The following is a 26,666-nucleotide window of genomic DNA, read 5'->3' as shown; positions in this document are numbered from 1 at the left end:
TTTGTTTCTTAATGTCCCTCATGCTCCGTTAAACCTCACTACAGCAATGTTCCCATAGGAATGTGGCCACTTGCCAGACTCTCTCATGAACATTTCATTAATCTTCTTGGCTCTCATACAAACTACAAAACATTATTTGTTAGTAATTTAACTGTTTTGCTCCCAAATGTGCCAGAAATGTGATCTTTGCTATGCTTTCATTCAAGAATACACAAGGATAATTATAGAGTAAATGAAAAGAGGTTTTTTTACATTTAGCAAGATACTGTGCCAAGAAAGGTGAACTGATTACATCTCGTTTCTGGAATTAATTCTCATGCTATCCTAGATGCCAAATCACTCTCAAATGTTAAGATCTAACTGAAACTTAGCAAAGTACATGTTTACATTACATTACACAAATATCTCTGACTTCTTTGAATAATTCAGATCATACCATATACCACACTTATTTCAGAGAATAATTTAACAGAAAATATAATTTCTGTTTTCTAGAAGTCTGGCCTGACCCATGCCCAGTGGTGTTGAGAAAAGACAATTGCTGGCTTTGCAGGAAGGAGGAAGAGTCTTGGAAAGCCTGCAAAGCTTTCAAATCACACATGACTAAAGAGAAGGAAAGAGATTTAAAGGAGCTTCATCTTCTGCAGAGCAGGGGGAATTAATTCTAGACATGCAAATACACAATGTTTATTTCAGAAAATGGGAAACTTCAGGGTGGGATCTGTGGATAAAGCTGTCCTCAGGTGCATTTGACACTGTCAGGAAAGAAGTAGGTTTTATGTGGGCTTAAAACCCAACAGTATCACACAGACAGAAATGCAACTCAACTTCAAGTGAGAAGTGAAACATTTTAATTTCCTAAGTTCCATTACCTTCATATATGTAAACTCCCTGGGGTTTGATTTTTTTTTGTTTTTTTTTTTAAACTAACTTATAAGAAGCACAGTTAATGCCTCAAATCCCATGCTCCCTTTTTAACAAGGGACTGTTTTCAACAGTGTGCATCCATGGCACTGAAAGCAAAGAAATGTGCATCAGCAATGGAGGGCTGAAGAGTAAAGAGAGAATTAAGGCTACAGCCATTTAAATGGACAGGAACAGAGAATTAAAGGGATGGGGAAGAACAACAGCACTTTTATGGATCTGTTTTCTCTTCTGCCTTCTGTAAGTGCACACAAGATACCAAAACACTTGGGAGGTATCCAAGCTCAGGCTCTTTTGAGGTTTTTCCAGTACATTTTGGATTTAATATTGTTCTGCAGTGTATTGGGTAGAGACATGGAGCCACACTCTTCATGGTGTGCAGGCACTAAACTCCAGCCTGGGAGAGCAGACACGTATGTGACCAGCCAAGAATGAAGCTTTGCCCACAGCCTGTTTGCTGGCTCTGAATTTGGATATTTTTCTCAAAACAATCCTCAGGATTGAAAAAAAAAGAAGGTATTGCAAATTATGTTGCAGGATGTGCTGGGCTGTGGCAAGAAGGGATTGATACAGCTCTTTCAATTCTACCTGTAAAATTATAGCAGCTGAAAGCTGCAGCACTAGGAGTCAATACAGCATAACTGACCTCATTTCTTATTTTGATTTCATAACTAAAAACAACTCCAGGGAACCCTGAGCACAGAGTCTTGCTCAACCCACACCATAATTGGACTGGCTGATTGAACTAGCTGGTTTGCTAAAATTGTGTTCTGATTAAATTGTAAGACCTTTTCTCCAAATGGCAAAGCTCTCCTCCCTGTAATTCCTGAGAGATCTACCCGAGAATTACAGTCTAAAGAAGAAGAGAGTGCACAGTGTCAGGCAGCCTCTGTTGTTCCCCTCAGCAAGTTATAAATAAATATAGAATACTAACAGTGCTCTGTACCAGAGAAAGCCAAGATCAAGGCCAAGTGTCACAGTCCTCCCTGAAAATAATTGCAGCATGCAATATAATCCCACATGCTCTAGCAATATGTAGTCTAAATAGAGATGAACAGCATAGAACTGGATGGTGGTGGAATTGTACCAGACCTTGGGAATTTTATGTTAATTAAGAAATGCTGATTAATACAGAATGGTGAGTTTTAATAACCCAGTAATAAAAGTGCAATTGAGTTTCAATAACAAGTGTGTCTTGATTCCTTGAAACAAATCTTCTGATTTTTAATTGGGGGATTAATCTAGTGGAAAATTTTGTCTGGCTTAAGAGAGCAGTTTTCTGTTGGTGTTTCATTCCCCATACCAGGGGTCTGCCTGGGTAACTGAGCCATTAGGAGAGAAGTCTTGGAAGCAGTAGAAGTTAACGGGCTTGACACCAAATTTACGGGGTGAGGTTGTGTCACACTGGAGCAGGGAACAGAGGATCACAAGAGTTCTTGGTGTTGAATCCCCAGCAGCACAGAATAGTTCAGGTTAAATTCCTGTAAGTGCTCAGAAGGAAAATTACAGGTTTGCTGAGAAATATTTTAATGAAGGTGCTGGGACTATTGTGCCCACCAAGATCCATCCTCTTTCTCACATCAGGATCCAAATGCTTCTTTCCCCTTCTAGTGGCACAACTGAACATTCCTTGAGTACAAAGGGAAGGAGAGCCCTGGATCTTTTCCATTTCTGAGCATGCATGGTAACAGGAACATCCTGAGGTTTGATGCAGATTTCCTTGTACAAATATCCCCAAAGGAGGGAGAGGTGACTCTGAGAAATTTGCCCATTACTGTCAAATCACCACATCATTCTCTGCACCCTGGTGTAGATCCACAATGCTTTCTAGATTATATAAAGGAGCTCTGTCCAATAGAGGGATGTGACTATAAGCATAAAAAAAGGAATCTAGACAGGGTTGGTGTGGAGGGATAGAATGTAAGAAAATAAAGATAGTGCAGAAGGTAATCTCACCTTTGAGGAGTTGCAGCTGTACTAATCACCAAAGATTAGGAACAGGCCTGCCCTTAACAGGCCACAGCTGTGTCCAATAAGAAGATGAGTGCCCCAAAAGAGTGGGTTAGCTGGTTAAAGAGAGATGCAGTTTGTTGGCTGCGTGAGGAGAGAGTTGGAGTTTGTTGGTTGTGCTGTGAAGAAGGAGTAAGTGCTGTGAGGAGGTGCCCATGAGAAACCACTGAGAAGGCATGGAACTTTTGCAATAAAATGAAAACAGTTTGGTATATCCAACCTCAACCAGTGATGGCATAAGAAATCCACTGTAGCAAAGGAAACATGAAAAGCAATGGAATTGCTAGTTATCAGCAATGGAATTTCAGAAGTTAATGCTCAAAACTTCCAGCTGAGGAATACACACATCCCTGAAATGCAGCATAACTGTTTCCAATAGCAATAGATAAATCCGTGCCCTAACTCTGCCTCCTACCACCTGGGTAACTTTCTACAGTGATTGGGAATTGCAGAATGTACCAATTCCCTGCCACACCACCTTGTCTGGCACAGGAGGACAGTGTTCCCTCCAAGACAGAAAAACCTCTGGGTCTGGACGTGGAGCCCTGGCTAAACGAAGCCGAGTCTGCTAAGTGCCTTTAATTTCCTTGCCTTGGTGAAAGCTTAATGTCACCACTGAGGCATGGAGAAGGTGAGTTAGGGCTTCATCAGGAGTAACTGGCAGCAGGCAGAGCTGAGGGCAGATCTCCATCAAGCGCTCTAAGCCACTGGAATGAAGCTGTGGCACTGCAGAGTCTGGGAAGCAGTGGTCCCCACGCAAGTTTTCACTTCAGAGCACCTCAAGCTCAGCCTCTTTTAAAACCTGACCTTTTCCCTCCAGCCCTCCCCTTCATGCTCCAGGTAGCCTGGGCCCTGCCAAAGCAGAAATCCAACTTACCAGTCACCAGACAGCTGGTGGCACACAGAGCCCACTCCTGATTAGTTCATCACTGGGTTAGCTTGTGTCCAGCTGGCCCATCCTTCCTGTGTTACAGGAGCATGCTATAACCATGAAGTGATCACAGCAACACACATTCCTCTCCTTTCCCTGCAGCCTCTCCTTCATTCTGTGCTGTTTCTTTAGGTACTCAGTGGAGCCATCCCACCCCACCACAATCTCTGAGTGCCTGCATTCAGAGCCCCTAAAGTGTCATGAGGAAATCTTACTCAGTGATAAGCAAGATTCAGGCTTTGGTTTCTGTCAGGATTACAGAGGGGTGGTTTTGTTTCCTTGGTTTTATTTTGATACTTTTGAACTTGCGTAAATATAATTAGTATCACTTATGTTTTGACAGTACTCTAAGTAGTGGCTCAGATTACCCTCCCTGCAATTAAAATTTAGTATTGCTTTATAAAGAGAAGGCACAATGACCCAATTAGAAATACTGACAAGTATACTGACCAAATCTTTACATTTTATCTTCAAGAAGAAAGAAAAGAAAAAAATCTCAGGCAGCAAAATTAGGAAAATCACAATGGGAACTGCCACCTTAAGACTGTACTTCTATTGAAATTCAAACCATCACAACTTTGTTTTCCATTTATCTGAATTACGGCTGGAAATATTTTCCCAATGTACTAGAATTCTAAATTTTGTTGTTGTTGTTGTTCTTACAGTTTGCAAAGCAAACAATCCAACCATATTAATTCCAATACCTTAACAGTCTATCAAATACAGCAGCTCTGTCACCTTTCAGGCTACTGCATTCATAGGAATCTTTTTATTTTGTAGCATTATCTCATATAAATACACATGTAAGTTTAGCACAAACCATAAAAATGTGTTGTACACTTCAGCTAATCTAGTATCTTTCATTTCTAAGGAGGATTTGGGTGGAGGCCAAGTTAATTAAAACCAGAATAGAACTGGGTTCTATTCACATGAGTCATATACCTCTGACTCACAATAGAGTCTGTGCAGCTAATGGGTTAATTTGTCCTGATAACAGAAAAAAAATAAGCTGGAGGTTATGACTGTTTGGAGTGAGTGCTGGTTTCAGACGGTAGATGTACACGGTTTTTATGCCACTGAGAACACAGACCTGCTCTAATGATGTCCTTTCTGTCTATTCAAGTGCTGTAACAAACAGTTCAGAAAGATCTGGAGGTACAGAAGGCTCAGAAACGCAGGCCTGACGCCTTCAAGGCTCTATTATTGTAACAATGTGCACATGGAAGTGTTTAAGTCACTGTCACAGAGAGGGAAGTCTCAGCCACATGCAAGCAGCCAGCAATGCTGGCAAGAGGCTGATGGCCCTGCAGCATTCAAGGGGAAGGCACCTGGGAAATCCACACACCTCCTTACCCCAAAGCTGAGCACCCACCTCTCCACCACAGAAGTGAGGAAATTTTCTAAGCTAACAACCTTCCTGCCTCCTCTGGGCACTGGCCCCGCCCCAGCCTCACTGGTCACTTTTAACTCCTTGTTTTACACCACAGCCCAAAGGCAGAAAGGGGCACTCGGTCCCTAACCCACACCTATTATTCCTTTCATGAGATAGAGAGGCTCACAGCACAGAATTCCCCCCTGCCTTCCTGCAGGACTGTGAGCCTCTCAAGACAAGTACTTCATCACCATCCCTGCACTCAGTGAATCATCACATATATATTATGCAGAGTGCTGGAAAAGAGGAGTGAAAGGAGAAGCTCAGCAGGAACTTTGCAGTGAAACAGAGGCAAGACAGAGGTCTGTCTGTTTTCTCTTCAAAACATGTTTGGGAATTTTAACAGCTTTTGATTGACTGAAATACAGAAGCAGGCCTTACAGGAGGCCCAGAAGACAGGTTCTTCCCCCACATTTTCTTCTACCTTTTCAACAGCTTAATCACCAGCTATGCTCCCTCTTCTGCTCTCCTTCTGTCTCAGTTAATGTGGAGTTACTCTACACACTGAGTACAGCTTAGGCATCAACAGTGCCCCTCCAACAATAGTAAAAACACCATTTCTCCTTCATTTCATACTGCAGGATTCTAAAGAGGAGGAGGAGTAACTCCCATGGCTGCAGAAGGGTATTAAAGCCACATCTTTTGCTTTCTGTGTGAACAGCAATGAAAAGATTGAGGCAGCCAGACTGTGACCTTTGTGTTGTACTGCAATGTTTGAAGAAGAGCAAGTCTTGTTCTTCAGGACACAACCCACAAAATTTACAACAAAAGCTCCAAGTGCCTATGGTGGGGGTTGAGAATGTGGATCCTAAGCAAGCAGAATTGCTTCTATCCAGCCCTGAGTAAAACTGGGATTGAAGACTGGCATTAAAACTCACCCTGTCTTTAGTGCTCCCTGTTGATTAGGCAGCTCTGCTTGGTGGTTTCAGCTTTACAAGCAGACCTAAAGATCAAACACCTGCTTCTGGACTCCAGCCAGTAATTCAGTGGCTATAAATGTCGATCTGGAGCACTTTAGATGCCTATATTTTGGACTGGTTCCAAGCTCTGCATTGAAGCTCCTGCATTAAAGGGTCGCAACAAAAACAAGTTTATAAAAAAATAGATCTCAAAATCTTCCTAAATGCAATTATTTTCTGACACAGACATTATAATTTCAATGTTTTCCTAACATTTTGTTAGATTCAAAATTAACAAAATTATATTTATCTATATAAATAAATTATATTATATTCGGTGGATATCCCCACCGAAGTGCCCAGCACCACAAAGTTAAAAGTAAAGGTGTTCTTTGCTGCTTTGAGTCAAAGACAGCATTTTCCTGACCTGCTGCTGTTAATCATTTCAAACATATGTTTACATGATTGCTTTTGCCAGCCCCCGTTCAGCTGTCACCAGCCCCCACAGAATATAATAATAAACACCTTGCACACCCACAAAGGGGTTACTGGAAAAGGCTTGGGTGCATGGAGAGGTCTGGAAGTTTTGAGAACACAAAACACACAGCTTGCCTAATTTTTTTGTCAGACAACTCATTCTTTGACCCAACAACAACATGCAGGGTTGATTTTCAGGTGCAAATTTTATTGTGAATCATAACAAAAGGTTTCAGGAAAAGCACAGGAAAAAAAAAATCAGCAAGAATGTGTCTTTTACTTACAGAGTACATATATTCTGTGAAAGCTACTAACTCTGCAGCTGAAGGCAATGCAGCTTAATTTTAACTAACAATTATTTTCAGATACACGTTCAGCAAAGTTTGAAAATATTCTTTTTTCTCAGTTAGTTTGATATTGAAATTGAGGACCAAATGTTTCAATGACTACTATGGTTGCAGCGTGCATGGTATTAAATTGTCAGACAAAAAAGAAAATCTCATTATTGCAGAAACAATCTCACAGAAAATATTTTCAGAATACATAAAATTAGCCCTTGTAAATGTTGAATGACTCAAAAGCTCTTTGGAAAAATCTGTGGATATTGAGGTACGCCTAATTTCAAAATTTTGGTGGCGCTATGTCAAGTTTTCATGTGACAAATCAAAGTAAAATATCTTCATGCAAGCTAATTGTAACTTTTTACAAAGGATTCCTTCAGTCTGTAATTGTACCTCGACTGTGAAGAGAAAGCCCACATTAATTCTTACAATAAAATGACAAAAGTCATACAGGTAACAGTCTAAAAATCTTGCAAGAGGTCTTCAAGGCACTGTTTTCTCTTTGAATGCTTGGCCATTGATGAAGGTTGTTTTGAGAGGAAGACAAGAATAACAAAAACAAGACCTAAGGCTGGCATCTAGTATATTAAATATCATATATATCTTTACCTAATGAAATAAACTTCTAAAAGCCATTCTGCTTTACAACACTGTGGCTTGCAGTAAGGTGTCTGCTAAAACAACCTGAAACGTGAATTTAAAACCATACTTCCAGAATAAAAAGTAAGAACAAAAGCCAACCAATACCCCAATCATCATGGTCTGCTTGAATGCAGCCATTCCCCAGCACTGCAATGCTCTCCAAGAGAGGCTCTGGTGATTCCTGCCACAATTCACTGCAGTGGATTAGGACCTCATCCAGCTCCTGCTGGTCCACCTGAATTCCTGAGCTATGGAGCTGCAAGGGCTGCCACCCTCTGTAACATCACTAGGAAATGTAAAGAACTGCATTCTGCAGTCAGCACATTTAATAGGAAACTTGGTTCGTCTGGACTCCATCAGAAATACAGAGCAATCCAAATTCTGGGCTTTATGAGTGTGTCTTGGGTAAAATCGTGCAAAGGTTCCTTTTTATAGGACTTGTTCTTTATGGCAAATAACAGCCAGTCAGCTGAGAAAGAAATCTGATAGGAGCTGACCTCAAGATATTAGGATTTTAGGTAATTATTTTGACAACAGCTTATTGACACATTGTGAAAAATCTGTAGCTCCTCTTTAAAAAAAAAAACCCAAACAGCAAGTTCTGTGTGCTTCAAAGAGCACACCAGGATCCATCAGGAGGGAAAGGAAGCCCATCTCCAGCCACAGCAGAAACCTAGATATCCTATTGCTGGATGCAATGGATGAATCAGAAGCCACAGAAAATTGCTCTTTTGGGGGGTTTCACAATGCCCCAGCAGCAGCAATGGTTCCTGCTTGATTGCCACTCAAGGCAGGCCAAGAATTGGCCACTTTTTGGTGGGCCCAGCTGCCTGTGGGGTCTGTGTGACACAGCACAGAGACAGGCACATTGCTCTGGTGGGTGGGATCCCAAAACCACCATGAGATCCTCAGGCAGGGCCCTGGATTTACCCCAGCTGGCTTTAGGATCCACAGTGCTGAGACAGCAGCCTGGGGACCACCGGCTCCCTCTGGGACCAGGAGAGGAACTGGCCTCTCCAGGTGGCAGCTCATGTCTCACACGAGCTCAATCAATTGATTTGGGTCCACTTAATCATCTTAAGTAATTATAAATAAACCTGGGATTGGCTAAAATTTAAACAACTTCTATCTTGATATAAACAGTGAGGAGAATTCTGCTTTCAGCAGTATGCAGGGTGCATTGCTGTGTATCCAGAATAAAAAAATGTAGGTGTGGCAGAATTTGGCCCAAATAACTTTTCCCTTCCCTGAAGGAAAGGGCTGGCCTACACCAACTGCTGAAAAGCAAGCTGTCTACAGTAGTATTCTATATTTCTCTTATATTCTGAATCAAAGCAATAAATATTAGATATAATCTCTATATTGGATGAATCTCTATATTGGATTTCATATTTATCTGATAGCTATTTAAATCTACACTGTCAAAAATATAAGCAGTGACCCACTCCTACATGGCAGCATATACTATTTATGTGTAACTGTTAAAACTATCAATGGATCTATATTTACATAGGACACTGTTGTTTATATAGCAGATTTTCATTTACATAAATTCTTACCATGGGATAGATAATTGTGGAAAGGTTGGATATTGTTTAAATGCTTCTACAGTTCTCCATAATTGCATTTCAACATGAGGATTTAATAATTCTGTCTCAGTTTTATGTTTTATAAGGATGGAAATGGAGCCTGACAGATAAATCTCCAATAATGTTATACCCATATAGCAGAAGAAATACTTATTTGCAAGTCCAGGCAAAGAAAACTGCTTCAGTGTTCACTTTACCCATACAAATCTCCTCTTAAAAGAAAGTGCACTCCTGAAAACAAAGGCTGTCAAAATTCTTCAGCACTGTTGAAATGTAAAAGTGTTGCAGCTGAGCATGGTCTGCAGAAAAAACATAATTTGTTTTTTAATTAGCTATTACAATTATTACTAGGTGTGCAAGTGAAAAGCTTGCATGTTAAACATTAAAATAAGCTGAAATTGCTGCTGATATATACACGAGAAATTCTGTCTCCGTTTGCTCAAAAAAAGTTTGGTTCATTCCTATTGTTTAGCTTCTCAGATACTAAAGCTATAATGAAAATGTTCATTTTCATTGAGGTCAAAATGTCAAAATGTCCAGCTGTTTCTCCCTGTAAAGGGGAAATAAATGTTGTTTTCTGTACCTCTAATTTCAGAAACTCAGTTTAAAACACACAGGTAAGAAAATATTTTAACCAAGATATTTAGAGTGCTTCTTACTCAGATATTCTTAATCAGATAATTTCTGAGATCAGAGAACACCCAGGCATTGTCCTTTGAATTGAATATTGACTTTCCCTTGGAAAAGTTCATATTATGTCTCAGGAAAACAATTTTGTAGCCCCCCAGCAGAAGTCAGCATCACCTTATTACCAAATACCAGCTTGCTTTTAGCAAAGACAGAAAATCATTGCTGGGGTTCCCTCTGTGCTGACGTTGTACTGGAAAGCTCTACATAAAAGAAAAAGAAAAAAAGCCCTGGCAAATGGAAAGATGTAATGCTTTACATCACGAGTAAAGCACTGTGTCCCTGCCAGCTCTGCCTTTCTGCTGGTGACCATTCAAGCACTGCCCCATCGCTCCTCCTTGACCTGAGCCAGCCCTGCAGGGCTGTTAACAGCTCTCCTTCCTGCACTGAGCACTCCCAAGACTTCTGAAGAGTTATCAAGGAATTTTTTTCCTGACTGTGTAAAGCAGGACCCCAAGGATCTGTGGTTGCAAGGGAGCGCTTTGTTTCAGAAGTGATGCAGGCAGCCTCCAGCAGCTTCCTGTGGAAGCACAACTGGAGCTTGGTAACAGTCTAAGGGAAGAATCATCTCCCAATTCCCTTTTGTGTCTTTGTTAAAGCTAAAACCAAACAGGTAACAGCTCAATTGGTGGTGATTAAATTTAAAAAAAATCTTTGTAGCCATGTAACATCACCAAAGAACTTCACACTCTAATGGAATCTTTGGATGGAAGTAGTTTTGACCATTTCTAGAAAATGAATCTTATTTCTTCATGTTGAACATTATGCAGTTCATTATGATGAACATACATTCATCATAAAATCAACCAAAGGGACAATTCTAAATTCTATTTAGCAATGAATCTAAACTTGCAATCTGATAATCCTGTGATTAAACTGCCAAAATAAAAAACAAGCCATTCTTCTACTTTTTAAATGTTATAATAATACAAATATTATAGAAAAGCTGTATTATACAGGTGTGTCTTCCTAAAAAGTGTTCTTTGCAAAAAAGATCTCTTCCTTGAACAAAAACAAGGGACAAGCTGCAAAGTGTGGTTCTGTGGAATGCTCAATAGCACATATTGAAGCAGAGCATCACATCATAGTAAGTCTGAAGGAATGAGTAGCCACTTCAGTTTGTACCCATAAAATGAAAGTCTAATAATAGCATTGGAACTATATATTCAGCAGGTTAAGCTTTTTCTTCTTAGCTGTCATGTGAACAAGTGTATTTAACTGTTTCTCTCCATGCACATTCCTCACAATTAGAATGGAACTGTCTTATCATGGATAGAAAATATTCTTCCCCTCCCCAGATTAAAAAAAGATATATGTAAAAAAATAATTAAGTACTCAGTACAGAATATTCCTATGATTGGCCCCAAAGGCTGATTTGAATCAAACTTACTAATTTTCTTTTCATTGTTGCTTCACCTATTAAAAACAGTGTGAAGACAAGAATGTCTCCCAAACAAGACTGAATTATCCCAGAATGAAGACATGAATTCTCCCAGAAAATACCCAGATACCTTCCCCCAAACCCTTTTTTCTTTATAAGTTATATTAGTTTTAAATCTACTGTGAAAATAGTGGTGCCAGAATAATCAACTAATAACCAAAAATTCTTCAGGTAAATGGATTTGCTCCTTTTAGGATAGAGATGCAGAGGAATACTTATGGAAGATAGGCTAGTTATGATGTTTTCTTTGTCAACACTCCTTTGTGACTCAAATCAATTCTTCACTCCACATTCCTGTATTTGGAAAACAGATTGTACAGTACTCTCAGTGTAGACTTCAAGTCACAGTTTACAATATCTAGAAAAAAGACAAGGGAAGACAAATTAGTAACTTCATTAGCTCCAAATGTTTTCCAGAAAAAAATGCCCATTCCCTACTCCTTTCCCTTGCTCACATTAACAACCATGAACATTAGATCACAAGGATAGCAAAAAGAGTAGAAATATCAATAAAACACAATTTTCAAACTGGCAACTCAAAACTTGGCGTTTTAACCACTTCTAGTTAGGGATACAAGTAGCTCTTGCTGCTGCTGCTGAAACGTAGCCAAGCTCAGATGCTCCTGAGTCAAAGTGTGCCCAGGATTACACATACTTGTATGACTTCATCTTCAGACAGTTGTGGCTGGAAAGTAATGATTTTGAAAAAAAAAGTCATCAGGCAGTAACCAATGGAAGCTTCCTCTTATGTAACAATTGTAGGACTTGGCACACTCTGGACTGCAACATCCTTCACTAGGCCCAATTGCAGCAGGATAGCTAGAGGCAAGTTTAAATTTTCCAGAGGATCTAAAGAAGCTAGGTATACAAGTGCTCCTTGAACAAACATCTGAAAATTCTTGGAGTTAGCTGACATTCGTGGCTGAATCAGTCCTCAGAAACTCAACATCTAGAGTAAAGGATTTATATGAAACAAAAAGCTAATGAATACCTTCTGTTTCAAATAGCAGTTCTTGAGAAAGTCAATATTATTTCACAAGAAATCTATAAAACAAACTGACAAGCACTACTGCAGCAGTCTACACCAGTGCTTTAGTCAGTCTCAAACAGGGATTCAGAATTGCCCCAGAAAGAGCAGAGCGGAATCAGAATTGTCCCATCTCTTTCTGCTGAATGCATAAGAACTCAAATTCCTAACTGTGGTTCTTGGAATTGGCCAAAACCTCCAAGTGAGCCCAGTAAATGGTGTATTGTAGTCACCAGAGTTTAGCCATTATATTTATCTACATTGATGTTTCTCACAGATTGTGAAGGGTCACACTTTAAATAATTAATCCAATCAAACCTGTGCCTGGTAAGTATGCCAACTAAAGACATTGAATTTATATCCATGGACAAAGGGTGGAAACACTCAAGGCTAGATTTTATTCTGGGCCTTGGTCATATAACCAGAGCCAGCATTGGTTTGTGGCTCTTTATAAATCAGATGAAAAATGCTTGGTATAAAATGAAGAGGAAATGCCAAAAGCTGCAGGAAGGGTGCATTGCCCCCACAACATCCCACAGCAATCTGTAATACTGTTTGCATGCAACACTGGAAGTTTCCTCTTTCAGGCCAGCAGCAAGGTGCAGAATTACTTTTTTTCCAAACACAGAACTTCTATTATTAAAGAAGTAACTTTGTTAGGTCTTTGCAAAGACACCACCACAAAAAAGATACCAGAACCACCACAAAATCCCACAGAAAGGCTCAAAGTAAAAGAAGCACACTCCCAGAGAAAGATGGGTTATTCCCATTGCTACATGGGTTTGACCAGCACATGTAACATTTTACTGGTTGCAAGTTTCTAAAAGAGAAACTTGTGTTTGGCTTTGATGTGCACATTGCAAGGAGCTCTGAAAAAGCTCAAACTGCAAATGAATTCATTATAGATTCAGCAGATTAATGTTCCAGCCATTTTTAAAGTAAAAGGTCACAGAAAGCTTTTTAAGACCTTTTTGATTATATTGCAAATAACCCAAATAAACTGTTGACCCCATAAAAATCATTGGTTTTCATACTCATTTATTTAACTGCATTCTTTTTTTTCCCTCCACTAAATATGTTTTTCATATTCTAAAGCACTTTTCAGCATATTTTTTCCTCAAGGACCTCAAAGAAACAGTGTAGGAATTCAAAGAGTATTTAGTGTACACATTTAGGGTAAGATCCTTTTCAATACTTTTTTGCTCACTGGAAATTTTAAGTACGGGCATTGTGCCCAATGTAACAACACATAAAACAGATGTGTTTTTCCATTCACTTTGGGCAGGAAGTTTCATATTAAGCATTTCAATAATTGCACAAGAAATGTCTTATATATGCTGAAATATCCTTATGGCTTGATTTATACTGGAAAAATTAGCTGTCCCCTAGAGCAATAAATACCTGAAAAATTAAATGCCATAAGAATTTTAAACCATCCATGGGGAGCAAGGGATCACAGATACTCTGTGTTTTACTTGGATCCCTCAATTTCACTGTTTCCTCATTCTCACTTTGACTATTTCAGACATAAAGGCTTGTGATACACTCACCAGTGGTACAGCTAAGCATGACTGTGGATAAGAGTTCAACCAGTCAAAAGAAGTAAAAAAAAACAGGCTAGGTAGGTGGAGATTTAATGCACAGGCTCGATTACTTTTTGTGTGTGTCTGTGGCTGTCATAACCTGGAAGTTGGGAGGGATGGAAAAAAACCCTGAATGGAGCAGAACCTGATTGAGCAAGCAGTCCCCGAATCTCCCAAGAGTTCTGACTGCTAGAAGCAGCACTCTGACATGAGCTTATGTCAGCTCCTCAGGGAATGACAATCCAATATTGTGGCAGGAAAAGACTGTGAAATGTAAGTCTGAAATTGGCCTTGAAAAGACACAGCTATGTTGATTTTTGTGGCAGGTAACCAGCAGGAGCCCAGATATCATTCCTGGTGGGAAGAGGGGAGGAGAAGCTGCACACCCAGCTCCTGCATGGTAAGAAGTGGTAACTCCTCACAGGAGGAGCAACAAGGGAATCCAGGGCTCTGTCTCCAGCCTGAAAAGCTGGATTTGAACACTGTATGTGTATCAACAAAGAGAAGTGGAATCCCAATGCTCACAAAGTCAGCAGCAAAACCTTTATCCTCCATGAAGCACGTTCTACTGCCAGTCCCCAGCTCTACATCTAATTTAAATATGCATTATTAGGTCCTGCATCCAAAGGCAGTATGTGAACATTTGAAATTCAGCTTCCACAACATCTCCTTCGTTTGTGAAAATCTTATAAATTACTGGAATACTCAAGGTTTAGCATGAAAACATGAGATGGAGGAAAATGGAGCGATTGGAGCAACTGACACCTGCCAGTGACACCAATCACAACTGTGTTCTCTTTCTTTCAGGGAATATTGGAGTATTACTGCATATGTTTGGTCAATGAATAAAAGAAGCATTGCAACCTTTGAAAAGTGCATTTAAAATACAGAGTTCCTTGAGCACCACAAAATGTACCTTGCCTTTTGCTGCTGATTAACTTTACCTTCTTACACTGTAACCTTGGGAGATCTGGAGCCCACACAAATTTTTAAGGAGATACAAAAAAGGTAGAACAGGTACCTTCTGGTCTTGGCTTTGGTTTTTCCAATCCACCATCCTGCATTAGCTCAAATGCAAAGGATACATTGACAACCTGGCAATACAACAGAGGCAGTCACTCTTGTGAACTCTGTACAGTGCAAATGGTCAAGACAAGATATATTTTTAAAGCTGCAAACCCAGATATTCAAAAGGAAAAAATAGTCAGGGCTCTGCAGATCTGGTCTTTGGAATCCAGACAGTCCATTGTTTTGCTGTTTCTGGGTGATGGTGGTTGCAGAAAGATAAAGGTAATTGAAAGTTAACACGAACTAACACAACCCTTAATAAAATTTCTCACAAGTAAGCACAGCCCACTTCCTACAAGTTCAAAAATTGGAACATGATGGCCCCTGAAGTGCTCTTGTCTTGAACAGACAGATGAATTGCCTGGATAGCTACAGACACTGATGTAATGTTGGTCTAAATTGACACATTGTACATATATGCCTTTATGCTTCCAAAACCCTTTAAACCTTTCCAACATTAAATTCTTGGATTTTGGACACACAAAAAAAATCAATTCTGTCATCAGTGCCTGTGTGTAATCCTATATATGTTAATGAACAGTAGGTCATGTATAATGACAGCACCACACAATGGCTGCCAAAATCTGTTAATACTTGCTAACCACCCCATCATTAATATAATTTTCTGTTTCATTCCAGCTAAGTATTAATGCTGATTTTTAAATACTTGGAAATGGTTAGCAGTACAGTCCTTTCTTGACTTCAGCTATTAGCATCAAACTTTATGCACAAAAGTTTGTGTTATCCTTCTACAACTAGACATATTTATATGTTTGCTTTTAACAGAAAGATGAAATCTAGTTACCTTTTGTTCAAAACTATCAGGAGTCAAGAAAAAGCTGTGCAGGGGAACAAAATAGCCTTCCAGGAGACCCATTAGCAGGACTAAGTACACTCCATCTGCAAACTGTGGAAAAAAAAAAAAAAACCAAAACATTTCTCAGTACATTTTCTGAAAAACAGTTCACTGCTTTCCTTATTAGACAATGGAGTCCTGGAACAGATTTGCCCAGGGAAGTGACCAAGGCTGGATGGGGCTCTGAGCAAGCTGCTCTGGTGGAGGCGTCTCTGCAGGAGGAGTGGAGCTGGATCATCTTTAAGGTCCCCTCTAACCCAAACCATTCCATGTTTCTGTGGTTTTGTCACTCTCACTCCTACCCCAGTGGCATCAGGTCTATGGGTCTGTCAACCCATCACCTTCCTCAGGCAGGTGATTTTCCTTCAGCTGATGGAAATACAACCTCTCATTTCAGGGAATGCTGCTTCAGATAAATGCTTAAGGAGTTTCTAGGTACATTGGAATGTTTTCCCCCAAGGTAAATGATGCAATGAGCAGAAACAGGGAATGCCCTTTTGAAAGCCTTTGCACACAATTTCCATCTAAATCTTAATTTTACCTCTGAAAAATCTCTATCAGCTTGGTAGGTGTGTAAATAAAGTGGACATTCTTAATAACAGGAACCAAGACATAAAATAAAGCCTGACCTGAAGACACCTGGGGTTTTTTGATAGTGCAGATCCCATCCCTGCACTTGTTCACATGGGGAGGTATCAATACAGCAGGATTAAGCTTTTCTTTTAGCTTCTTTTCAGCCAATTTAGCAGCTGAGAACACGACAGAAGAGCATGCAGCACATTATTTCTGTGGTGCAATCAAGCCTGCAGCCCAGCTGTACAGCTGCCTGTACACTTGAGCAGCTTTGCTCTGGAGAATCCTGAATTCCCCCTGAATGGAGGCTTTGTGATCCCATGTGCTTGTGCAAAGGTAGGCAGGAAACAACTGCTCAGCCTGGCACTGCAGCAAACCAAGTGCACACAACCCCTTCCTGACCAAAACAAGCAGGTCCTCCTTGCAGCACTTGGCAGCACTCACAAAGTAGCATTTGGTAATTAATTTTTATGCTAATGGAGATACTAAACTGTTTTAGATGTTTTAGATTGGTGAGGGTCTTCTTTGTACATCTTTAGAAATGAAGGATTTCCTGGTGAAATAACATCTTAGAGCTCATTCAACAATAATTCAGTGAAATTTCTGGGTAAAGCTGAGGGCACAGTGCACAACAGAGTGCAACCACCTCTCCCCTTCAAGAAAGGCTATAAAATCCTACCTGTGTATCCAGTTCAGTCACCTCTAAATTCAACTTATTCAGATGCTTGTTCACAAAGGTGATGAGAGTCTGAAATATGAAAACACTGCAATGAAGGCCTATTCAGCAGGGCAGCAGCTCAACACCAGCAGTGTGAACTCCACTCAGAAGAGAATCTGTGTGAGTGAGGAGACTGCAACACAATCTCCAAATTTTGAAATTGAAATGTGACATTTGAAATTGTTTTAAAATTATTTTTTACAAGAATGAAGAACAGAACTAAAATGAATGTGATATATATATATATATATATATATACATAAATACACTGTTAAAACATAAAAAGCCCCCAGATTTTTAGCAGACTAGGGAGAAGTGGGTAATTGGACTCCACTCAAATCTGACAGCAGCCAAAATACTCTAGGGTCAGACCTCTGGCAGCTGTAAACTGGATATCTCATTGGCATCAGTACAGTCAATGTACCAGTTGGGTTCTACTCAGCGTTCTACTCAGCACACACTTTGTGAGAATTCTCCTGATGGAAACTTTGATAACTGTATGTTGTTCCATGTTCCAAAGTTAAGTTCGTGCTGCTAAACATTAAATAAAAACTAAGATTATAATCATGACTTTGTGTATTTAAGCATAAAGCTTAATTGTATTTAATGTATGCAAAGCATGCCATTATACATTATATCCACACACAGCACATCCACACCATCTGATACACACAAGCATGCACATGAGGTATTTCAGAAATAAAAAAACCTTCCAACCTTTTTCACTACATTGAGCTTGTCTGGGGCATGGTCAAATAAAGTGTCGAATGCATCTCTTTCTGAAAAACATTCAGGGCCATTAATATACTGGGCAGCAGTTGTTCCAGTACAGAATAAACACTTCCTGAGACACACATTCATTTCAGACAGCACAGTCAGCAAAATGGTTCAATATAGTCTCTGAATTCCAAGTGCCAAGGAGTTTGCATACTTCTCTCTTGCTGCGAGCTGTCAGTAACTTATTCTCTATTATTCACAAAAAGGCATCATTTTCAGGTAGGATTTGGGTCACCTAAAGACCCTGTTTCTCAAAAATGAGCTAAGAATAGCATCTTTATGCATGAGATCTTGAACAGCCAGATAGAGACAGCTAAGTAACCAAATAATTTCTGCAGAAGAACATGAGTTTACATTAGTCACTGTATCTACAGAGGAAGATTTTCCCCAAGGGCCACTGACTAGATTATTAAGCAGGTTTATGATTAAATTTCTGCAATACAATCCTTTGTACAGATGTTTTTGGCCATTCTCAGAGGCAATTTAGGACAGCCAACCTAAGGTACCATGACTGGAGTGCTACTGCAGCCACCTTCTGAAGAAAAGAGAAAAATATATAAAAAGGCACCAGAGCCTTTTCTGAGCAATTTGTGTTTCAACAACCACCTGAGTAACAGCAAATGACTCAACAAACATTCATATTCCTCAATTTAAGAAAAAACCCAAAGGCATTTGTGGAAGGCAGACTTTACACCAAGCAAGACTCAGGGGAGTGTTTTCTATTGTCCAAACTCAATCCTGGCAGTGAGACACACGAGGTACAGGGCCTGCTGAATAATGACTCCACATCTTTAAAGTATAAGTAGGTAATGGATGTGGAATATCAACATTCACCAGCTGGTTCATGATAAGACACCATTTTCACACTATGCTGGGAACTCAGGGCCATCAATACCACTGCAGTAATGTTCTGGAGGTTAAACCACAAAGCATGTGCAAATTAACATGGGCTGGACAGCAATGAAATGTGTTTTAAAGATGGTCAGAGTGATTTTATTGGCTTTTTTTCCCCTTATGTTAACTGCCACAACAGCCTGTGGGGCTTATTTACCAGGGCAACCTGAAATCCTCTCCTTTCTTGCCACTTGATCAAAGTGACCACCCACTGCAGAACTCATGTACCCTCTGGCTGCCTCAAGAAAAGAGACAATAATCAAATGAACTTACCATGCCTTCCTGATAATGCCCTGTGAGAAAAAAAATGGAAAAGAACAAAAGAGTTACATATAATTCACCTGCAGATATTGTGCTGCAACAAAACCCAGCATACATGGTAAGATCTTCAGCTTGCTGACTAATGGAGTAGATCCATAGATTTAGGAGAATTTTGGGAATAACTTCACCAAGTTACTCCAGGGTTAGTCTGGAGTCTATCAGTATAATATCTCTTGTCTACACCAAAGTCTCACAGGAGGCCAGATCCCATATTCCCTACTTTGAACCAGATCAGCACACCCTGCCTGAGTAAAGAAGGCTTTTCCATGTCCATTTTGAGAAAACTTTTCCCTCTGCTTCAAAGATGCATCTACCACACCAACCACAATAGAAATCCAGCCCAAACAAGCCTTGGGCTGGGTTCTTAGGAACTGCAGGATTTTGCTCCAGTTGATCCTTCTTATAACTATCACATATAAATCCATACAGCTCAATAACAAGTCAGTAGAGCAGCTTCTCTCCATTCAATTAGAAACCTGGATATTCTACTGCTGTTCCCATTTGGTTTGGAATAGCTTTTCTGCTATGAAATATTCAATGAGATGACACATACAAGGCTTACTACCATCATTTTACACACCTAAAGTCCTGCTTTTAGTTCCCCACCTCTCTATTTCCTCCCCCTTTTGTATTTTTTGATGCTTGTTTGCAGCTCTTGAAAAGGCTAAAATACAGTCACTGGCTGATGCATCATCTTCCCTGGAACCCCAATACTGAAAGCTAAATATCAGCAAATGTTTGAATTTCTGAGACACATCTGTGTTCAATTACTGTACTGCTGGCAAATGTGGTGTTGACATACTCAGTGTTACCAGTTATTTCCTCTTGGATTTGTCGAGACTGGAGGATTCCTTCTCGTTTCTGCAAAAAGGAAAAAAGCGACATTTTTCTCACTAAAGTTTAATGCTTAGGGTACAGTTAAAATTTGTGATACACAAACATAATTAGATAAGAAACCTGCAGAATAAGAACTTTTCTTACACAAATTTTCAGTAATATATTATTTTACCTTGCAAGTATTTCAGAGAACTCTTTTATACATTAACAAGAAACCTGAAACTCCACCTGTAGAAGGAAGTATTTATTTTCCTTTCTCCATTGTTCTTAATTCACTTTTCTTTTAAAGGCCCCAATTCAGCGAGACATTTGAAACACCCAAACACACATGTAAGTATTTTAGTGGAGATAGGTCTAGGTGAGCTGAATTCAGCCCTGTATTTCAATGAACAGCTTGGCAGATGGTGCCCATGCTTCTCTTTTGCAAAAATCGTGCTCCCAGGCTATTTGTTCTTTATGCCCTGTTTGTACTATTTTTTTTTTTTTGCCTCAGTGTTTCCTTTCTCTGCAGACAAACAGCTCTATAGGCTTCTGACAGAAACCAAAAATCCACACTGCCATGCTGGTCCAGCAGTGACTCTGATGCTCCCCAGACGGGAGCTGGTGTTGAGCAGCCTTTGCCCAGAGGCTGTGCCCAACCTGGCAGATGCCAGCTCCAGTCACTGCTGCTTGAATCAGCTGCAAAATGCAGCACTGGAAGAGTTTGACACTGTTTCAGTTTGCTGATCACACTCATCTGGGGATGCTGTAAATACCACACATATGTTTTGCCTCTCTTTGTGCTCTCTCTGTCAATCCTCTTCGCTGGCATTACCAGAAATTTGCAGTACACAGAGAAAAGTCAGGCAAATGCTGACAACTCCATTTCAAGTCTAGACAAGATATCAGGCAATTACTCATGATTCTTCACTCCCTGTCATACAAGGGAACGAGAAAAATAGATTTATGCTGGCCCTACACTCATCTTCTATGTGGAAAAGCAAAAAGGAGAATTACCTTTTAGAAAAGCCCTTCATGGCATCTGAACTGGGGCTGCTGCTTTCTCCTTCCTTGGAGAAGACAGCACATCCCTACCTGAGGCAGTCCTCAGTGTGTGATGTGCTGAGGACTGAGCCAGGCTTGTCTATTCCTTCCATCACTAAAATACATTTCTTGATATATTTTTCCTTCTACATTGTATTAGTAAAAGATATCAAGAAATATATTTATTTCTCAAGAAAAGCTGAACACAGCCCTCTGGGTTATTCCAGACTGGCACCTGGAGCAATGTGAATTGTCCTTGCAGCTAGATGACAGTTTCAGGGGGTTTCCATGCTATTTTTGAAAGTCCAGTTTCTAAATATCTTGCACATGGTGAAAAATGCATTGAGGGAGGACCTTGGAGCACTTAAAAGACAGAGGGGAGTCGAGGGTGTTACACTGTGGAAGAGGGGGCACAGAGCAGCTGCAGAGGCATTGCCTATCACAGCCTGAGGAAGAATGACATAATTTAGAATGACATAATTTAGAATGACATAATTTAGGGCTACCTCCACTCCCAGCTTGTGCAGACAGCAGTGAGTGCTGTCTCCAGAACTAACTCAAACTCCAAGTCACAATCTAGTTCATGCTAGCACAACTTGGAACCTCACTCTGTTTGGTATTTTTGTTTATTTTTCCCTTTGCTGCAGGGTGAAAGGAAACTTTTATTTTGTCCTCATGAGGACCCTGACATGCCACTGATGCCTCACGCAGCAAGAACCCTGCTGCTCTCATCTCCCACAGGGGCTGAGCACCACAGCAATGCCATCTGTAGCTTTCAGTGATCAGACTGGGAATATGGGAACAGAAAAAGGTTTATAATGATCTACACCTTCTCTCTGCAAGCACACAAAAATTGCCAGAAATATACTCCAGCACTGATAGTAAAAATATTTCCTTTTCCGATAAAATGCAGCTAAAATATTAAAAGAAAAAAATCTGCAGCCTTATCTTGTTGTTGACAATAACAACACAAACAAACAAAAACCCCAAACCAAAATGATGCCAAGCCCTTGTTTTGTGTCTGGCACCTGACCACTAACACTGATGGGATTTCCACACAATGTGCATCCTCTGGACACTCATTTGACCAGCACATGTCAAGACAGACTTTCCTATACTTTTGATTGTAAATTCCCAATGGAAAGGACCCTAAAACACGGGTCTAAGCACCTTCTCTGAAGGCTGCTTCTCATAATCTCTTGCTCTTTAAAAACTCTTCACTCCAAATTGACCCCAGCACTGACGTCACCTATTGTGAGGATTGTCTTATACTAGACAGGGAATAACACAAATATTCCTGAAAATAGAGAGGTGCTGCTGAGGACTGAAAGACTATCCAGCATGTTTCTTAAAGGCAACAGTGGCTAAAATTAAAACAACAAGCTATAAAAATCAATTATTTGAAAGTCCCTGAGAAAAGAGGCATGAATTAGAATTCCCCATTAAAAAGAAAAGCTGGAGATGCATTCCAGTGATAACAGAAGACCTTAATGAACAGGCTTGGCATTTTCTTCCCTCACAGCTGAAAAACTTCAGAAGGCCCTGAAGATATTCCTAATCAGTTACCATTTAAAATTGGCAACTCCCTAGAACAAAAAAAGGTAGTACATCTGGAATTAGAAAAGATCTCTTATCTCCTTTTGAGTCAGCATTTTTATGTAACTGAGGGCCAGCTGCTTAATTTCCCCCACAAAGCCCCAGTCTGAAAATCTTGCCATTATTTGGATGGCTTTTTGCCTATGTCTTGTTACAACTCATTTCACCTGGAGGACCATGTTTTATAATTGCCCCACCACAGTGAAATGCAGAATTATTCTGGAAGAACAGAATTATTCAGAAAGAACAAATGCATTTGTCAGGGGTCCAGAGAAGACTTCACTGGAACCTGGAGGCAGTGCTGCTCCAAACCCTTTCAGACCTTCCCAGGCAGTGGTGCCAAGGATCTCTGATTCGGGCTGTGATTTACACACTCATCTCATCCCAATAATTCCCTCGCTCTGCCTAAGAGCAGTTCATGCACCCCAGAACTGCTGTCCCAGAACATGCTGAAGCCATTCTGGCTGCTCTGCCAATGCATTCTTACACTCTCAGATTTCCATCTCTTGGACACAAACAATCTGTCATCTAACCATCCGTGGATGGTAGAAATAAATAATTTTTAAGAAGAGGCAAAATGATGACAAGACCTAGCTCTCAGAAAAAGCTCTCAGTCATTTCAGTAGATATGATCAAACAAAGCCTGGGCTTTGTTCAAAGTTATTTATTCTACTGTTATGGCAGGAAAAGAAAATAACAGAGTAGCTACAAAAGGTCCAACTATCACATTTTTTCCTAAATCAGCTTAAACCCAGATTTCATATCACTCTCATTGCTAACAGCTTTTGTACAAAAGAACCAAAGGAAATAAGCTTTCATAAGAACTAGGCTGATTACCTGTTAGACATGAGCACATTTTTTGTTTCACAAATATGCTTTTTCTATTTCAATAAGCTACATCCAGCCAACACAGCAACCCTCACGTTTTATGTGTTTCTATGCCTAACAAAATCATGAAATGAATTAAGGGAGTCTTTCTTAAAAGACTTCATAAAACCACTTTGTTCCTTTATTTCTGTCTCTCCTGTTCTCTTTATTAAACCATGCACAGCAGAATTTTAAAACAGCTACTGCATAGTCTGTTAAGCTTCCCTAGGCTTGATCTTTCTTTACAGAATGCAAAGTGTTCAGAACATGAGGTGTGCAAGCCTGACCACTAAATCAGCCATTAGGACCTGCTGATGGTTGATTAAAACTTCTGTGAGTTCAAAGAGTACATGATGCATGATCAGTCCCACAGGATGCGAAAGACAGGTTTAAAAAATAAAAATAAAACCTTCACCCACCATTAAAAAAAAAAGAGAAATGTCTCAAACAATTACAGCAATTACAATTACAGTAAATATACTGGCCTCCACCCTCTGTTAGGAGGAATCAGCAGAACTATGGAGGTCACTGGCTTTCACCAAATCTCCTTCACCATGACTTGGACATTATTCTGGTGCAAATGCCTCCCCTGCCAACCACTGGCGCCTGAGCTGCAGCTGTGCAACCAAGAGTGAGCCAGATTCTCCCACTACTTATTGTTTTAAATTGGTTTATCTGTACTGACTTCAGTGGATTTGCTATTGAACTACATTAGCCTGTTAAACAAGAGGATAATGATGCCCACTGACTTCAACTGGAATTTTGTCTGGAGGTATGGAATGACAGCAGAGGTTCTGATTCTTTCTTTAAGGACTGTGTTATTTTTCTCATTTAGTTTTTCATCATAAAGATGCCCCACTCACTGTACTCCAGTTGGTTTTGGTGGAACTTTGAGATAAACCACAATAAATAATACATTTATAATAGCCAAAGGTTAGGTTTCTTCAAAGCCTTAGACATGTAAGTGCAGATTCCCAGGGATTGTCCTTCATAATCTGTAGAGAAATCCATGAAGCAGAATCTGAGTCAATGAGTCACTACCAGACACCAGTGACACATTTACCAGAGACTCTCCTTCAGATTTCTCCCTAAGTTACAAAACTTGTCCTATTTGAATTCTACAAGAGAGAATGTTTACTTTCTCAGATCTGTCTTGCAGATTTTCAGCCACACAAAACTTGAGCAATAGCTCTTTCACCCAGTTACTTCAGGGTAACATCAGTTCAAAGACATAAATAAAGACAGTTGCAGTGTGAAAAATAAAGGCAAAGTTAATTGAGAGAAAGAAAAGCAGATTAAATGGGAAGAGGACAAATAAGATAACGAAAGCACAAGTTCAGCTGAAAGAAAAATGATGAACAGGAAAACATGAATTTGAATGGATGAGGCTCCAATAAGGAGACTGACAAAAGATTTAGTTGATGGGGATTTTTTTGCATGCTTCTGGGAAAACCAACACTGTAATCAGACTAAATTAGCATGCACAGAGCTGAAAAAGAAGTTAGTCACCTAACATAAATGTGAATGTAATAAACGGTGACAATTCATCATTCAGTGCCAAGAATATAATTTGAATCTCTACACAAGTGAGAAGAGCATCAAAAAATGGGGAAAATAATAATTCTAGCGATCATTCCGGGTGATAAACACATTCCAACAATAATAATGTTTCATGTATTTTTACTGTCACAATCTGGCCACTTCACAGTCAAAGTAAGACACTGTGAGGCACAGCTCAAGCTGGGAAAGCAGATTTTTCTCTTCTCATGCCTTTTCCAGGAAGATGCACGGGTGCTCCTTGTCAGCCAAGGAGACACACATGTGCCTGCCCAGCCAGAAACTCCAGGTGCATTTTTCAAGAAACCCCTCAGTCAACTTCACAACACTACCAAGAGCTGTTTAAAGCCCCTCTTACCTGCACAACAACCACCTGGATGGACACATGGTCAGGGAGTCGGATTGGTGCTCGAAAATACTGAGATAATGCAACCAGAAGATGAAGTATGGCTACGAGACTTTTAGCATGAACAGCTGAAAGAGACGTTAAAAGCACAAGTTACAAACTGCAAAGTAACCAGGGCACAGATTTTTACTTCTGCTTAGGATACAGCGATTATGGGACTCCTTTCCTCTTGCCACCTGGAGCCTTTAAGGCACCCCATCAGCACCAATGCACTACTCTTTGCAACATGTCTGAGTGTCACAGGCTCAGGAGATGGAAATCTAAAGCTAATCCAAAAGCCAGATTTTATGTACAACAGTTTAAGTGCTTTCTCTGCATTCTCCTTGCCTCTCTTTTATTCCCTTTACTTCAATAAGGATTTATGGACTATCAGAAAGATATTTTTGTACTCATAACATGCACTTATTCATTTTTAAGTGTCACAATGTCTGCAGGATGATAAATGAGCCTGTTTTGGCACAAGCCTTAAGCAATAACTTATTAAACTCAATGACTCAAACATTCCTCATGAAGTTGTTCTAGTTCTGTTACTGAAGGTTTTTTCAGTGGGTTTCATATATGGGTAGTTAACACTAACACAACTTACAAGACATCAAAAGCCAAACTGTAGGAAATCCTTGATCAAGCATCAAACCATTGGCATGCATGTGGATAATTTCCAATCCTTATTATTGCCTTTCTTCTTCTTCTTCTATTTTGTTTTTGCATTCCCCAAAGTAGTATTCCTAAAAGATCTCTGACACTGCTGTGCACTTAGATTTTTTGTACTTGAACTAATCTTTAGGTACTACCTTACTGCACTGCTGAAACACGATCAGATTCACTAAAATACCCTTCTTCATAATCCTACAGTGCAAGTCTCAGCTATGCCATGCAGATACACACTGATATAAAATGTGGCATTGCTGGCAAATGCTGCTGGAGGGCCCATGGTCAGAGATGAGGTGCTTTAGCAGAACACTACAAAGATGTCTGTCTGCCTACCACCAGTGTGAGCTACAGCTGGACACAGCTGCTGCTCTCTATCTCTATTCCAGCTCTAAAACACATGTAAAACATTAAATTAAAACTAGGAGTTAAATTGTCAGGCCACTCCAAACACCCTGCCCCCAGCTGCATAATAAAGAATGGAAAGAAAACTTGGGGCAGGTCGAAAAAAGAAGGGGACAAAAAATTCAGCAGGACCACTG

The 26,666-nt window shown here is 40.0% G+C and overlaps 1 protein-coding gene across 6 annotated transcripts in view; it reads right to left on the bottom strand.

The window, feature by feature from the left end:
* Window positions 1–6,860: 6,860 nt before the first annotated feature.
* PARVA (parvin alpha) overlaps window positions 6,861–26,666 on the bottom strand; it is a 62,136-nt gene continuing 42,330 nt past the window's right edge. For all 6 annotated transcript variants that reach the window (XM_005492048.3, XM_014270628.3, XM_074543851.1 and 3 more), the window contains exons 6-13: window positions 25,429–25,544; window positions 19,993–20,051; window positions 19,143–19,162; window positions 17,916–17,977; window positions 17,160–17,228; window positions 15,857–15,958; window positions 15,005–15,077; window positions 6,861–11,731 (exon numbers count right to left, since the gene is read on the bottom strand). In XM_005492048.3, coding sequence (XP_005492105.1) covers window positions 11,655–11,731; window positions 15,005–15,077; window positions 15,857–15,958; window positions 17,160–17,228; window positions 17,916–17,977; window positions 19,143–19,162; window positions 19,993–20,051; window positions 25,429–25,544 — 578 coding nt within the window. In that variant the 3' untranslated portion in view covers window positions 6,861–11,654. The remainder of the gene's footprint in view (window positions 11,732–15,004; window positions 15,078–15,856; window positions 15,959–17,159; window positions 17,229–17,915; window positions 17,978–19,142; window positions 19,163–19,992; window positions 20,052–25,428; window positions 25,545–26,666) is intronic.

This window comes from Zonotrichia albicollis, chromosome 6 (genome assembly GCF_047830755.1).
Source record: "Zonotrichia albicollis isolate bZonAlb1 chromosome 6, bZonAlb1.hap1, whole genome shotgun sequence".
NCBI lineage: Eukaryota > Metazoa > Chordata > Aves > Passeriformes > Passerellidae > Zonotrichia > Zonotrichia albicollis.
Note: the sequence above shows the minus strand (reverse complement) of the source record. Positions and strands in the feature narration are given on the sequence as shown.